This window comes from Lissotriton helveticus, chromosome 9 (genome assembly GCF_964261635.1).
Source record: "Lissotriton helveticus chromosome 9, aLisHel1.1, whole genome shotgun sequence".
Lineage (NCBI taxonomy): Eukaryota > Metazoa > Chordata > Amphibia > Caudata > Salamandridae > Lissotriton > Lissotriton helveticus.
This window is the reverse complement of record NC_136070.1, coordinates 1160139106-1160156172: the sequence shown is the minus strand read 5'-3', so window position 1 is coordinate 1160156172 and position 17067 is coordinate 1160139106. Positions and strand designations below refer to the sequence as shown.

Below are 17067 nucleotides of genomic sequence, written 5' to 3'. Positions count from 1 at the left end.
CTGTCCCCAACTTAACCCTAAAAACGAGTTACTAATCCTTCCCGGCCTCTGAAACCTAAAAACCCTAATAAACGCTCACCACCCTATAACCTTACTCAACCCTCAAGCCTAAAAACCCACTAATCCTTACCTGTCCCTGAACCATAAAAACCCTAGAAAAAAACTTTAAAACCCCACACTCTTAGCTGAACCCTAAAATCACTTACCTATCCATACCCTTAACCAACCTTGAACCCTATAACTGTTAGTAATGTCTTCACTTTCCCATACTGGAACCCTAAAAACCCTTACAAACCCCTATTCCAGCTTCAAGGCCTAAAAGATGTACCCCGACCTATACTCTTATCCATCCCATAGCCCTTAAAATTACTTGGACCCCACAATTCCCCTTATTTTTCTTAAATATTAACTTAAAACACTTACCTGTGTTTTGAAGTTGTGTATTCTTAAAGTGCTGAAAAGGGGCCTTTGTTTTACTTGCATTCGTTGCAATGTCTTGCATTGTAATGTCATTTGAGGTAAGAACTGTATTGTAAACCTCACATACCCTGTTATATACAAGTCAGAATGCCCCAAGAGTTATGTTATATGGATTTGTAGAGTGCATGGCTGTCCAAAGGCTTCCCAGCGCTAGGCATAAAATAGGTAGAGACTGCAAGAGAGGAGATTAGCAGAACTGGTGGAACAACCAAGTCTTCACATTTTTTCTGAAGGGAGAGTCTGTGACTAGGGATCTGAGTTACTGAATTCCATAGCTTGGATGCTAGATGGGAAAAAAGATCTTCCAACCCATCTGGCTCTTTTTATTCTGGTTGTATTTAATAGGTGCTCAGTGCCAGATCGAAGAGGTCTGTTGGGGAGATATAGGCCCACCAGCTTTCCGATTTTGCAGGGTCCCTTGTTATTTATGACTATGCGTTTGGCAGAGTGCTTTAACCTCTTGCATGCTTTGGATGGCCCCCAGCTGTCCAACGTCACGGTGGGCATGTGCGGAGGACGGCCGAGGGCGTTCGAATCCCACCCACTATTCAAATCACCCATACAGGGCAGAAATGTGCGCAGCATGCAAGGGGTTAATTGTAACTCTAAACTTAATCTGGAGCCAATGTAGAGTTCTTCGATGCTTTCCCACTGGTTCCTGAAAGGGGATCTTACACAGAAGTCTTACCGCAGCATTCTGCATGACCTGTAATATCTTGATGACATTAATGTGCGCCCAGAAATGGGAAGTTACCATAATCCAAGCGTGATGTAACTAGAGCATGTAGAACCAGCTTTCTTAGCTGTAAGAGGATGAGCTCAAGGATCTTGCAGAGCATTCTGAGCAACCCAAAGCAAGTACTTGCCACTTATTTTGCTTGAGTCTCCATAGTCCTCTCCTATTCCATCTAAAATCTGAGATTTCTTAATGCATTACTCTGGACTGGTGCGATCCCTAAGCAGCTTGGCCATCTAGTTAGAGGCCAGGGGATTTCTGAGTTTCCAAGAACCATCAGTTTAGTTTTGTCCCTGTTCAATTTCAGACAGCTCCCAGTCATTCATTTCACCACACTTTCCAGACATGGCGCCAGCTGATCCGATTCAGCTTTGATCCTAGAATCAAGTTACACCACCAACTGCGTATTGTCAGCGTATGATAGCACAGAGATGCCATACTCCTGAACTATTTTGGCCAATGGCCGCATATAAATGTTGAACAATGTGGGGCTAAGTAATGAGCCCTGTGGCACCCCGCATGTCAGCGGCATTTTGTCTGAGAAGCGGTTGGTTTCCATGACTTGGAAAGATCTTTCCTCCAGGAAGGACCCTAACCACTCCCGTGCTGTGCCCTGGATTCAGATTTCCCAAAGTCTGTTAGATAGAACGCCGTAGTCAACCGTGCCAAAAGCCACATTTAAATCTAAAAGTAGTATCGCGGCTGATCCCCCTTGATCTAGGGTCATTTTTAATTCTTCAGAAATTGCTAACAATGCAGATTCCGTGCTGTGCCCTGAACCCCATCTGTGTGGGCGAAGCCGAAGGTGGTCTTCCAGAAATTCAGACAGGATCCTATTTACATGTTTCTCAAAACATTTACCACCAAATGGAAGGAGTGAAATGGGTTGAACATTCTCTGGGAAAGCAGAGTCTTGATTCGTTTTTTTAAATAAAGGTTTCATTATTGCATGTTTCCAGGCTTTAGGAACTTTGCCTGTCTGTAGCGAAAGATTCAGAGTATCCACTATTGATGGCAAAAGAACCTCCATGGCCTTTGCAAGTGTGTGGGAGAGGCCGAGTCTAAAGGAGAGCCTGATCTAATCTTCCCCATGAGCATTTGAACAATGTCCTTATTCAAAAGTGGAAATTGGGTTAGCGCAAGGATGGAGGAGGTCAGCGCCTGATCACTTTCTTGGCTTGTCGTATTATCCAACTTAGCATGGAGGGAGCTATAGATATCAGAGACCTTTTTATGAAAATAGGTGGCTTGTGCATTGATTTTTCCTTCGAGGCCTCGGATGGAGAGTGATCATGTGTTACAGTGGTTAGGGATTTCACTACTTTAAAAAGTTCTTTAGATGAATTCTGAGCCTTGGTGATTCTTTTTTCCAAGAACTTTGCCTGATACTCAAATTTTAACATAAGTTCTAATAAGCAGGATCACCAAAGTATGGAAATTGAAAGGCAGTGATTAGCTCCCAGATGACCAAGTTATAGTCTTGGAATCGAATATACATGTGCACCGCAATAGTAGATATGCTGGGTGGCAAGACAATTTGTAGAGTCTGTATTTGAGCAAGATTTCTTTGTTAGGTGATAAGCAATGCTTCGCCTCTGCAAATGGAAGGTAATTCTAAGCTGCCCTAACCACCCAAGAGAACCTAAAGGGGGGGGAAATAATCTAAAAAATTACAGGGACTGAACATGGTGCAACCTGGGTGATTAGAGAAGAGAGGGCACCGTCTGCTGGTGTCAGGGAAGGTGAAACATGACTGGTGTTATTTGCCCGGTTCATACTGACCTTGAAGTGCAACTTCTTACAATTCTTCCCACCTTGCCCCGGCAGTGGTGTTCTGTGCCCTCTCTGACTCCACCTCACCTGCACCTGCACCTCCCCAGCCACAAGTGGCCGATCTGCCATAGCTTTAAAAACTGCCCATAGTACGTTTGTACTGATAGGTCTGTCAAACATGATTGCATCCATTTGATCCTAGTTGTGACACAGTGAGATTATGGATTCTAGAATTCCTGACACTAGGTAATGCTGGACGTCAATGATCTCTCATTAGGGATTCTGCAGCATGTTGTTATCTCAGTAGATGCCAAAGAAGAAGGGGCCAGCCTTAGAATACTGAAGAAAACGTTGTTGGATTCAAACGAACGGCTTTAAACCACTTAATTAACCCTCGGGGAAAAGGTGAGCTAGAATAACTTCCCTTAAGCATCCAGAGGAGGAAGGAAGTCACATTCGCATTTACGATGGAGTTGAATTCCAACTTTAGATTGTGAACATTTTTACCCACATGATTTTTTTATTTGAAGGATGTGGCAGAAGTCATTTTCAAATACAGAGATAATCTAGCAGTCAATTTTCTAAAAAAATATCCTAATAAAAGTTTATTTTAAAAGTTTTTACACAAATGTGAAACCTTGTTTACAGACATACGCTGATGAATCACCTATGAATGTAATTCAGGGTAGTCCATTTAGCATCTCAGGTGCTTGTTTTCCAAATCTAAAGAAAACAATGAACGCACAAGCAATGTTGTAACGTCAGAATAAGTAATTTTGATGTAGTAAAGCTTTATGGGTTTTGTAACAGCAGATTAGCTTGACATTGTTATAGGCTGTGTCAGTACTTGTTTGTTTATTGTGGCACGTACACAGACAAAAGAATAACAAAAATGAACGCTACAAAAGACAGTTTGTCGAATCCATTTTTCAGATGCGTTTGCCAGTGCAATTGGGAAAAACTGACCGTCCCTCACGCATTGTAACGAAGGTGAGTGGTCACACCAAATATATGGTGAGACTGAAATACTCCTTTGGGCTGAGCCACAGTGTGACTGACAATGTCCCAAGCCAGTGCCTGAAAGGTCTTAGAAGAGAAGCCAATAGCAGACGGAGTCAGGCCCAAAGCCCTTTAAGTAAATCTGGAATATAAAAATGTTGGCCAATAATGGCATAAGCGCCAAACACTTCAAATCTTAAAATGCTTGCACTTACCAAGTATGTGAAGGTTTGTCTCTGTCATTGCTCAAAAAGAACAGAATGTCGCATTCCATTAGAAATGCACAAATACACCAAGTGGACTCAATTTAGCATCAGATTAAAACAAAAATTCAAAGTGAGGGTATCAAAGATTGAAAGTAGCATGTGTTATATTTAAGGTATGCATTGTTTTATCGTCCAAAAGTTTCCATTTGCGAAATTCCTGCAATGTGGATCAACCAGCATAATATCAATGTTAAACTCATTAAAGAACTAGTTGTATTTCTTTGGCAATTTCACTGGTTAAAAAGAGGCACACCTCTACCGGTGTTTTTTCTGATTCTGTGAGATATTCAAGAACTCTCAAAGGGTTCTTCCTCGTCCAAACCTCCTTTATTAGCCTCTGTTGTAACTAGCTGCCACAGAACATGCTTTGGGTTCTGACTGTCAATTTTTATGCTTGAAACAGAAAATCAGTACACGTGGTTAAAGCTTCTGTTGATTCCAGAACACTTTGTTGTAACCTCTCCTTTCCCTTCACCCACCCCTCTCCCCTCTCCTTACTTGGTACAGCCCACTCTGCCCTTGGGAGTGCGCGATAGAATGTTGAAGTGTGAGAGTCTGCCGCCAAGCTGGGAGCACCTGTTATTTATCACTGAATAAATTGGTACTTGGAACTCTTAAATGTAGTGGTTCTTTACTACATTTCTTGGCGACGAGGACGAGGAGCTGAGCCAGGGTCAGTTGGGTGTTTTCCCCCTGGAAAAGTTGATGCTTGTGCGGAATTTTAGAATTCAAATGAAGTACTCACCAGTCGATATTGATGATCACAGGACAACAGACAAACCGGTAACCCAGGCGGTATCATCGAGGTGTTCCCGTGGGGGGATGTGACATTCTCGACTACGGAAAGAAAAGGAAGTCGTGTGTGAAGCCTCGGTGAAGGTGAGAGGGTGCCGTGTGGAGCAGAGGAACGTCCCTCTCTCAATTGAGGTCTGAATTAGGTCTGTGGATCTGGTAACCAGTGCTCCCTGGGAGCGTTCCGCGGTGGAGGAAGCAGCATTATGGTGAATGAATGGTCCGGCAGCGGAACACGGATTTCCCACAACAGTGAAAGCTGACGATGAGGTGGAGCAGTGAAGATAAGAACATGTCAGCGGAATAAATCTCCCCTGCAAAAGTTTAGATAAGGCACTGTGCGGTGTTTGCCTTTCACGGAGGGAGAGGCAGTACACTATTGGGAGAGAAAGGAACAGTGTTCTTGCGTTAAGGAACCGCAAGATCGACTACAGGAAGTTCCTGTTCTGCAAATGAGAGATAGACAGAGGACTCTGTAGCCCAGAGGTGAAGGCGCAAGGAATCAGGCAAGAGTGAAACTGTTGAAGGGTCAGCACCGGCGAACAACGTGGAAATTGATTTCATTCCTGGGACTGAGCGCCCTTTTGCACCTTGCTGTGTCCCCTCCGTGGTTTGTGAGGACAGAGGTGTGGGCCGTGAGAAGCAGTACACTTGTGAGGGAGACAACCCAGCTGGTCTTGTTCCGTGTAGCCGCAGGGTGTAGACGGGAAGTCCCTGCCCGGCAACCGTGAAAGAAGAAATAGGACTTCGCAGCCCAAGTGCTTCCTGGTTGAATACAGGATCAAAGGAAGGAAGGTGAAGAAATACTTAAGTAATCGCTGGCGTTCCTGTGCATTGCATCGGTGCAGAGGAGGAAGACTCTTGTCGGATGCAGATGGATTCCCACCAGTTAACGAGGTGAGCCTAAGAAGCTGCGTGAGGTGAAGTGCGTGGAGCAAGCAAATAGCAGCATTACCGTCACTGATCTGAGGCAGAGTGTTCGGAGATAGAGACAAGAGAGAGTGACAGCATAGGAGCGGGACTCACGAACCTTTGTCTCCGTGATTGTAATTAAATTGAGGCAGCAACGTGAGCTGTATGAAGTGACGGTGAAGATCAGGGAAGGCAGTCAATCCCTGTTGAAAAGCGCGAAAAGGAACTGAGGTGGCGCTTTGAAACAGCGCGCAGCAGCTGTGTGAGGTGATATATGAGGAACAAAGAGTGCAGCGAACCTTTGTCTCCGTTATTGTAATTAAAGTGAGGCAGCAACGTGAGCTGTATGAAGTGACGGTGAAGATCAGGGAAAGCAGTCAATCCCTGTTGAAAAGCGCGAAAAGGAATTGAGGTAGCGCTTTGAAACAGCGTGCAGCAGCAGTGTGAGGTGACATATGAGGAACAAAGAGTGCAGCGAACCTTTGTCTCCGTGATTGAAATTATATTGAGGCAGCAACATCGGGGATGTGTGAAAAATGGTTTCTGAGAAGTATGAGCTCGTGCTTATATTGTGGTGAAGAAGTTTAATCAAAGGTGATCCTATCTGGATGACTCAAATTTACAGTGAGCCAGTGAAACACGGTTAGGAGCGGTGAGCGGAACATAGTGAGCAGTCAACACATTAACCTGAACGGTGGCTGTGAGTTGTGACTGCGTGAGGAAAGAGCAGAGGAACAGGGAGTGTGTCGAACCTGGGTTCCCATGATCGAAAATTCACTGAGGCAGCGCTCTCCAGCTGTTTGAAATATCTGAAAAGATCAGGGAGGAAGCTTGACCCCTGATGCCACGTGTGAAACGGAACGGAGGCAGTGTTGTGAAGCTGTACGAGAAAAGAGCAGAGGAACAAGTGGTGTAGCTAACCTGGGTTCCCGCTAACAGAAAAAAAAAAAAACGAAGAATAAATAAATGATAAAGAAATGAAGTTTACTGAAGCAGTGTCTTGAGAGGTGTGACACGTCTTAGAACCCCTGAAGCCACAGGCATTGAGGCAGCGTAAGGAAGCTGTGTGAGGAGATTGCTAAGGAAAACTTCAGGATTCTGTGAGGTAAAATTAACCGAAACAGCGCGTAGAGGCTGCGTGAGGTAATACCTGAAAGTAAATGAAACCGCATTCAGCGCGATGAACCAGCGTGAGGAAGTTTCGAAATAGTGGCAGTGCATGGAGGCGTTGTGTGGAGATTTCAGGAGTGAGGTAATCGCAGGGTTCTGGGTAAGAAAACTAAACAGCAGCAGCGTGTAGAAGCAGCGTGTGGAGATGCATAACTGAGGAAGCGCTTGGAAGCGATTTGCGGAAATTTCAGAGGAACGGAGGGTGTGTCAAGTCACAGGGCTTCCACACTTTAAACTGGACAGTAGCAGCAAGCAGTAGCAGAGTGAGAAAACCCTCTGAGGGGCAGAGAGTGCTAGGAATCCTTGTGACGGAGTTAACACAGTTTGGAGGCAGCACCATTGAGAGCATCAGTGACTGTGAATTTATAAGAGTCACAAAACCCACAGACGGAGTGAGCAAGGTACATTCAGTGATTTCAGGGAGCCTAGCTGGGTAATTGTAAGTAAAAAAAGGAGACGTGACCTTCAAAGAAAGAATCCCTGTGGTGACGGCATGCGCATATTATTTAACCATCTGAGGGCGAAAGTGAATCCTACGAAGGGCACACGTACTTCCATCTCTCTGTTTTAAGGCAGAGCTCACAACTGCAAGTGATTTTCCCGAGCGCAGCTGCGCGTTTGACATGGAGTGGGCCCAGATATACAATTTTCCGTCACCAGTGCAGTTTAGGGAGAGAGATATAAAAATCACCGCAGAAGGGGATGAGTGGAAGGTAAATGTTGAGAGGTACATAACAGTTTTTGAGGAGGAGAAAGTATCTCTTTTACCAGGGGGAAAAGCAGAAATATGGCTCCACAGTTTAGGAACCGGAGGAGGGAAAAGGTACCACGCAATAAAAAAAATAGTGACGGAAGAGTCAGACAGAAATTGTTATGAGGACAATTTGAGTGGGTTGGATGATTACAAAAAACAAGTCGCGTTGGTAAAGGAACAAAGGAATGACGAGATTAAGGAAAGAAAGGTGAACAAAGAGGAAGATAATGCTAATAAAACAAACCCAGTGGTTACCATCTTCCAAGGCGGAGTAAAGACAGATATGATCTCTGACTCAGGATCACGTTATAGTTCGGTAAGCAAGAGCGTAGGGAATAGAGAAGTAACTAAAAAATATGGAGAAGTATTTAAAGAGGCAAAAACATCCCTAAAAACATATACAGGGGAGGACATCAATGTAAAAGTGTACAAAGCTATGGAGTCAATACACAAGGGAAGTAATACTTGGTGTACCATACATTTAACGGAATGTGTACCCACCACGCAAGGGGGAAAGGATAATAAGAAATGGAGAGTTTCAGGTTATGGTAGAAGAAAAGAACACGTGAGTGAGCAGGCACAGATCAAAAGCATGCAGGGAACAAAGAGTGAAGTACAGAAAGCTAGTGAGCCACAAACTAAGGGGTCTGTAGTTTTGGAAGGAGCAGCAAGAAACGAAGTGAGTGTAAAGGAAGTAGCCAAGGACAAAATAAAGAAAAAACTAGAGACTGTACAAGGTTGGGTGGATGAAAGAGAAGTACGCAAGAAACGGGAGAGAGAAGGCAGTAAAGGTAGAGTTGGAGGAAAAGAAACTATCGAAAGTAATGGAGCATGCATAAGTACGACAGCCAATGAGCGGCAAAAGTTAAAAGGAACCAATTCTAACGTAAAGAAGCGTGGCAAAGTTCCACACCGTCCGAGTCCTGGACCAAGGCGATGGAGGAGTATGAAGTCTATTATGAACAGGAAGGAGAAGTGGACACTAATTTGCTGGAATTCAAGAAAGAGTACGGAAATGCAGAAAGTACGAAAAGACTTCCTATTAAAAGTTCTGAAGAGAAAAATGGTCCACTCTATGAGATTAGGAGAAAGTACGAGTTTCAGGACCCAGAATAGAAGTGGACTCTTCTCAATTTCAATTTGGAAGAAACTGTAAACTTGTTCACGCCAACAGGATCCTAGGAGGAAAGATAGGTGGCATCCTTTTCTGCCTGGTGCCTATGTCACCAGACCTACCCCGCAATTATCAGAAGTGCAACGGCGAGGAGGTAAAAGAGGACCCCTAAGGATCGGCATAACCGCCAACATCCATTGAAAAAAAAATAAAAATAAAAGGATGTTCAGCTTCTGCGAGAAAGGTCAGGACTCTGTGCGAGACCTATCTGACCAAGGGAACTCATTGCTCAATACCAGCCATTGTCAATCCTAGACTGAGGTCAAGAGATGGCACCATAGTCTGTTGTTTAATGTTTCTTGGTTACAGCTAAAATTTCTTCCTTCTCTGAGGTTAATTGATTGCTTCTCTGTTTGCAATCCACATGTTTCCGTTGATCCAGTTTCCATCTTCCTTTCTTTTTACTCCCCCTCTTTTTTTTCCCTGCCTCCTTGCCTCCTCTCCTCCTACCTCTCGCCTCCCCGTTTCCCCTCCTCTCGCATACTCTCAGTTTTCTTTTCTCCTTAAGGGGGAAGGTGTGTTGTAACCTCTCCTTTCCCTTCACCCACCCCTCTCCCCTCTCCTTACTTGGTACAGCCCACTCTGCCCTTGGGAGTGCGCGATAGAATGTTGAAGTGTGAGAGTCTGCCGCCAAGCTGGGAGCACCTGTTATTTATCACTGAATAAATTGGTACTTGGAACTCTTAAATGTAGTGGTTCTTTACTACACACTTGTTACTTACCTGCCTCTCATGTGGATTTAGAAGAACAGTGGCTTAACCAGAATTGGTGCGCAAAGACAAATGTACACAAAGATTAAAATCTTTAGCTAGAGATGACCATTGCTGTTGCTCTATTCTGTTTGGTTGATAAATGCGAAGTTTCTTCATTTGTAATCGTTCTGCACAAGAGGATGAACATTACTCTTTTTAATGATATCGCATGCGGCATTTTAGTTGATATGATATAGCCCTCAATTCAATTACTTTTTATGGTCATGACATTTTGCCTTCCGATCCACCAGAGGGTAACAAAAGAATAGTATAATTTCACAAATGATATAGGAGTGCCTTGGGTAAAATTGCACACACTTACCGAACGGATGCATATTGATTAGGAACTTTAATAGGAAAACAAAGATAAATTGTTATGCTGAATTATGTTCACTACATGAATCACAAATCATTAACAAATTGAGATAGTTATCTTACATGTTTTTGTCTTTGCATGGCACCGTGTGTGCTGGTATGAAAAAGTGTTACGAAACAAACCAAATCAGATTTGCAGAATTAAATTATATCAATAATTATGGGGAATGTAATGTATCTCGAAATCATAAAATAAATTCCACCTCTTAAGCATAAATAAGAAGTGTTACAGAGCTCAAAGTATAGATCACGTACAAAATAAAACAAATTATTGACAACAGCAGATCTCCAAATACTCACACTTGTAACTTTGCGATAAATTTGAGCAGCATTCTGGCATTCTGAGTATGGGTATTCTGAGGTAGCCATTTCCAACATGCACATTCCAAAGGCATATACATCCACAGATTCATCATAGTGCTCTTCATACATCTCTGGGGCCATGAACTCCGGAGTACCTGGATGCAAGGAACAAAGTTTAGAGTCTAGTGAACAAAGTCAGTGAATTATTCCAACATTTTAATTGTGACAATCAGTACACCATAAGCGATTCAGCACCTCGTTAAGGGTGGTAAACGCAATATAAATAAAATTTTCAAGTTAAAACTGGGTGTAGGAAAAAGAAACATTGGCAAATTCAGTAGGTCTGGTTTGTATATGCAGTAATAAGCCAGAGCCACTGGTTTGCCACAACTTCCAGGTGTATTGAATTTGTTTTCAGGTATGGCCTTTCAGCAGGAGCAGTGTTGCTGCCAGGCGTGCTGAAGTTTGGTGATGACCCGTTGGCCGAATGTGATTACTAGGGATACTAAAGGGTTATTCCTGTAATGAAAACGATTAGCATGTCAGACCGCTGGTATCTCTAGCAATTAATTAATTTTGGTGTTAAATGAACAATTGGGTCTGCAGTGAAATTTTTTTTAAAATAAGGTTTTTTTGTATGAATAAATTACAAATAAATGTGATAAAAAGTGTAATGATTGCAGGGCGTGGCCAACAGCATGGCCGGTTAGGACGTACTACTGCGGAGCTCCCGATGCGTTGCTTCCAGATCCGACTACATATGTGCCACTATCCCAAACTGACGGTAGTGAGCCCGAAGATGCCCTACACCGGGTAGGGACGAGAAACTAGCGGAACTTCTGTCCTCCGGCAGAGAAAATCGATCCGGAATCCCCCGCTCATATGCCCGACTGCACCAAGATGGCAGACGTCAGTGCTGAGATGAATTGGGCACAGAGCCGACCGAACCCTCGCCGCACCGCTTAAGGCTTCCAAGTGTGGGAGGCACAGCGAAGAGCCTGTGTACCCTGAGCGGACCCTAGAGACTGCCCCCCCTGAAGTGAACGAGCAACACGAGATGACCTGCACCAAGATGGCGCCCGGAGGTGCGATGGGGATCCAGCAGTGCTGAAAGGCTCGACTCCAGTCCCCACTTGCCGACGTTGAGGGAGTGGTGACGGCGGGGGATCTGAAGAAGCACTGCGGCACGCCTGGGAACCACTGCGAACCACCCTCTCGACGACGGCGGAGTACCTTGGAGGCGAGGGGCCAGTCTTACCTAAAATACTGCACGTCGGGCCCCGACATCGGTCTGGTTCCTGGAGGGAAACGGGACACAAGAGAGGGAAAGACAGACAACGCTCGCCTCCGAAAGGCCTCATGAGCCGGAGGGTGAGACTGACAGAGCCCCGGGACCTCCACAGGCTGCACTGTATCATAGCAGACACACCCCTGAGGGCTTCGGTCTGGTTGGGCAGCAGTGGTGCACAGGGGGAGGCCTAGAGGCCTTAGTGGATGCTCACGCAAGGGTGCTCCTGGTATGACACGGGGACCGGCTGCCCCCTCCCGCTGAGCTGGCCTGTCCAGGGACTACAGCGGTAACCACTGGGGGTGTCGACGAAGACATTAAAGGCGTAACTGGACCCACATGAGGCGGCTGAACACCTAGGCACCCCTGGGAATTGCCAGCACACGTCGACACTCAGTGACACGGTAGGGGTGCAGAGAGTGAGGGACTGAGCTCCGAGATTCAGGGCCGGAGGGGAAGGACGTGGAGGGAGCGAGAGGCCCGAAATCCCCCCCCCCCCTCGACCTAGAGGCAGTTGGTGTGCCGCAGTAGAAGGACTCATCCAGAAGACAGAGGTCGTGCGTAAGAGTGCGATGGGGAAAAGAGACCCGATACTCAAGCCCGCGAGGCAAGAGACCCTAGACAATTATGCCACAGTTCGTCCACAGAAGGAGGCCCCATCAGTGGCTCCTGGAGCACGCTCAGACACTGAAATGCTATTGGAGGCGATACAAGCGTCCAGATCGGATATTCAAGACTCGAGAGCGGCCTTTGAGGTCAAAATAGGCGAGGTGGGTTCGGAGGTTCTGCTCTTGCGTCAGGATTTCCGGAATTTAACGGAGAGGGTGACCGTGGCAGAGACAAGGATTGGAGAAGCGGAGAACTCCCTCAGCACACTGCTGAAAGACATGGCGGAGCTCCAGAACTCCCTCAGCACACTGCGGAAAGACATGGCGGAGCTCCAGACCTCCCATCGGCAACTGCTTTGGAAAGTGGATGACGCGGAAAACAGAGCGCGACGCAATAATCCCCGCTTCGTGGGATTTAGAGAAGGAATTGAGGGGACGGACATGCCATCCTTCCTGCATTCTTGGCTGAAGAAGACGTTCCCACAGGCGCAATTCTCAAACTGTTTTATCATAGAAACCACCAGAGGGAGCGAGACCAAGACCGGTAATTGCGCGATTCCTGAACTTTGCTGACAGAGACCTAATACTCAGAGAGGCCTGACAGCTGGGGGAGATACGGCTTGAAAACACAAACATAATGATCTTCCCGGACTACAGCCAGGAGGTCCAGAAACAGCGACGTTCCTTCGACACGGTTAAAGCAAAACTGAGAGACTTACGCATGTCGTACATGTTGCTGTTCCCGGCAAAATTGAAGGTAATGTTTGAGGGCAAATCACATTTCTTCAACTGACCGGAAGAGGCCTGGCAGTGGCTTGAGGAACGTCCTATACTCCGTGGGGCTGCAGAAGAAGGTCGCCGGATAAGGGATGAGATGGCAGCCGCGAAATTCAGAGGCAGCCCCCCCAAGACTCAAACAGCCAAGAACAAGGCTGCGTATGCAGTCCACACCGTATCCAGGAACCGGTATCTCAGGACGCAGGAGACAGAAATCGACATCCTCAGTGGAAAATGTAGCGACAGCTTCTGGAACTGGGTTCACAGGCATGGCCAACCATAAGACCTCAGAGGAGGACGAAGAATCGGAAGGCAGAACGTCAGGAGCAGAGGAAGAGGCGGACGGACACTCATTGCATCCTCTGGAAACCGCAATCCGGGAGCTAGTGAAAGAAATGCCTGGCAAGATGGAAGATCTGGGCAACGGGACACAAGACTCACGATCCTGATGGAAGCTGGGACTGGCACCAGAGAAAGCAGCTCATCGCTATGGGGGCACGCAAGTTACTTAACCCCCCCCCCTTTATTTTTATAGTTTGTTTTCGTTCACTTTACACATCGCTTAATTGTTAATTTCCGAACTGGAAGTTGGTTATCTTTCTACCTTCGCTTTTCTGACTGCGAACTGCCATATAGAACTGTGGGTATTGTAGGATATTATCCCTTCTAGCTTCGCTTTGTTTGACAAGTTGAGGTAGGTCAGGAGAAGGGAGGGACACTAGGGAAGGGCGACAGACCTTTTCCTGCCAATAAGTCCTACCGCGGAGGGGGGTGGATGGTGGGACTGATGGGGGAGGAAGGTAGGGAGGGGGGAGTGGGGAAAAGTTGGGGATGTTTATTATGGTTTACTGGAGGAATACTAATGTTTTTTCGCATGTCAGGTCAAGCACACACACGCACAACACGGCAAATCCCACCACAAGATGCAAGATCCCACCAGCTAATATTCCAAGATTATCCTTATGGGTAGCCCAGAACGAGGACCCATACACAGAGGGGATTTTAAGGTCCTGACCTGGAACGTTAACGGTCTAGGCTGTAAGATAAAGCGAGGCTTGGTCAACAACTGCGTGAAGAGGTCAAGGGCTGACGTGGTGCTCCTCCAGGAGACACTTGCAGGGCACGAAATGTGCCTTCCTGGCGAGGGGACAGTATTGAGTCCTGGCACATGCGGGGTTTACCACAGGCTCTCGAGGAGTGGCAATCCTGATTAGAAAACAACCACCTATGAAAGTGGCGCAGGTATGGACTGATCCACAGGGCACATACGAAGGGGTACGCGGCATGTGGGGGAGGCAGGAATACACGTTTGTTTCGGCCTACGCCCCACCCAAGTTGCAGGCAGGAACACTAAGAGGGGTCTCGGACATCATCCTCAACACGTCAGACACAATCCAAATTCTTGGGGGCGACTTCAATGACGTAATGAACCCCACGGTGGATAGGACAGGCGATCGTGACAGGCCACAGACTGACACCACTGGCCAAAACCATGAATTCACTTGGTCTCCTTGAGGTCTGGAGATGGCTCCATCCGGAAGCCACGGCATTTTCCTTCTTCTCTGGAGCACACAAGGTGTACTCCCGCCTGGACTATGTCTTTATGGCACGGCAGGTGTTACAGGTGTCAGATACAGCAGAGTACTGTGTTTGGGGGGTTTCTGACCACTCGCCATTGCTCCTGACCGTGGGTAGAAAGACTAGAGAAGGGCCCAAAATACTACGACTGTCGGCCTGGGACCTACAAAACCCGGACATCCTGAGGGGCTTACGTGCAGACGTCAAAGTGTACCTGGCGGAAAACAAACTCGGTGGACTCCCGAGTAGTTCTTTGGGAGGCACTTAAAGTGGTACTAAGAGACAGGGCGCAGTGTAGACTGGCGGAAGATAGGAAAAAGGTCCAGGCTGAAACACAGGACCTAGACGCACAAATACTGACGCTGGAGAATGAACACTTACTTACTAGGGACCCAGGGAAACTTAGACGCATCGCGGATCTACAATCTCAATATCGACACCTAGTAACAGGGGAGGCAAAGTCGCAGGCACTGGCGTCTCTGCATCGTGTCTACGATATAGGAGATAAAACTGGCAGGTTATTGCCGTGGCTAAGCAGGAGAGAGAGAGAGACGAGAGATGGGTAGAGAAGGTACGAGATGGGCAAGGTGGATGGGCGCACACGGACATCGCGATAGCAAACGCGTTTGCCGAGAGCTATAACACCTTCTATCAAGCGCGCAACTTGGGGTCAAAAGAAGAGGCACTGCAATATATGGCGCCTATTGACCTCCCTACACTGGAAGAGGCAGATCGAACAGATATAGAGGCAGATATAACAGAGGAGGAAGTTAGAGTCGCACTGACCAAACTTCGGCAGGGAAGGCCCCAGGCCCGAACGGCTTCCCCGCGGAGTTCTTTAAGAAGATGGCGGATCTCCTGACGCGACACCTCCTGGGCCTCTTCCGGGGTGCAGAGGAGGAGGGATTATTTCCGCTAGACATTAGACAAGCCACTATTTTCCCAATTCATAAACCGGGGAAGCCAGCAGGGACTGCTCGTCTTACCGCCCCATTTCCCTCCTGAATGTGGAGGCAAAGCTATACGCAACAATCCTGGCTCTCCGCATGAGACGGGCCATACCAGGACTGGTCCATCTTGATCAAACGGGGTTTATCCCTGAAAGGACAACTAGATATAATTTGCAGAGGACCCACAACTGGCTTCGGGAGGTGGGTAGCAGGGAGGAACCCCACTGGTTCCTGTCCCTGGACGCCGAAAAGGCATTTGATGCGGTCCACTGGCTTTTCCTGGAGGGAGTGTTGGAATGTATGGGGTTTGGCCCCAAATATAGACACAAAATCGGTCTCCTGTACACGTGCCCAAGCGCTAGAGTTAGGGTCAATGGGACACTGTCAAAGGCTTTCCCTATACAACGGGGAACGAGACACGGATGCCCCCTTTCCCTCCTGTTGTTTGCCCTATCTATTGTGGTGATGGCTTGCGCAGTCAGAAAGAACGTAGGTATTACGGGGTTCCAGATAGGAGCCGCGGCGTCGCAGGAAGAAAAACTGTCCCTATACGCGGACGATGTTCTAGTATATATTACACGACCGGAGACCACGATCCCGGAACGGTTTGATGAATTGGACTGTTATGGCACTAAGTCTGGGTACCAGATCAACTGGCACAAATCGACTCTCTATGACCCTCGGGGTAGAGACAGATGGCCCAGCCTGCCTGACAGACTGCAGACAACGGGAGAGGAATTTATGTACCTAGGGATATTTATTACGACGGACGGAGACCTTTCTTACGACCGCAACATTGCCCGTGTCCGAAGTAACTTTAAAGCGGATGCTGGCAGGTGGCAGTCACTCCCCTTGACGATCCTTGGACGGGCAGCCATGTTTAAAATGGTTTCGCTGCCGAGAATTTTATACGCCTTCCAGAACGAATATTTCCCCATAAAAAACGCTGGATTCCGGGACATACACGCGGAACCGCGGTCATACCTCTGGCTGGGTAGACACCCTAGGGTAGCGTTGGCAACCCTGCAGAGACACCAATATGATGGGGGGGATTTCACTTCCAGATCTAGAGGCCTACTATTGGGCGGAACACCTGGCTCCTATAAATGAATGGCTACACACACCGGCCACACACCCCACTTATGCGCTGGAACGCCACACCATGGGCACTCATACATGTCTTCACTATATCTACGGAGGGAAGGGACAGGCCGGACTGCTGCCGGCTACTAGAATCACGCTGGGGGCGTGGAAAAGGGCGATTAAAGCCATTGCATGGGAACATAGACCAACAAAACAGACGCCGCTATGGGACTGCGCATGGCTGAAGGAGCTGAACAAGTTAAAGGGGTTTCAGGGCTGGGACGCCATAGGCATCTC

The 17067-nt window shown here is 47.1% G+C and overlaps 1 protein-coding gene across 1 annotated transcript in view; it reads right to left on the bottom strand.

Annotated features, from left to right (window-relative positions):
• WNK2 (WNK lysine deficient protein kinase 2) overlaps nucleotides 1–17067 on the bottom strand; it is a 581173-nt gene that overhangs the window by 362634 nt on the left and 201472 nt on the right. The window contains exon 5 of the mRNA XM_078661612.1: nucleotides 10484–10641. Within this exon, the coding sequence (XP_078517738.1) occupies nucleotides 10484–10641 (158 nt within the window). The remainder of the gene's footprint in view (nucleotides 1–10483; nucleotides 10642–17067) is intronic.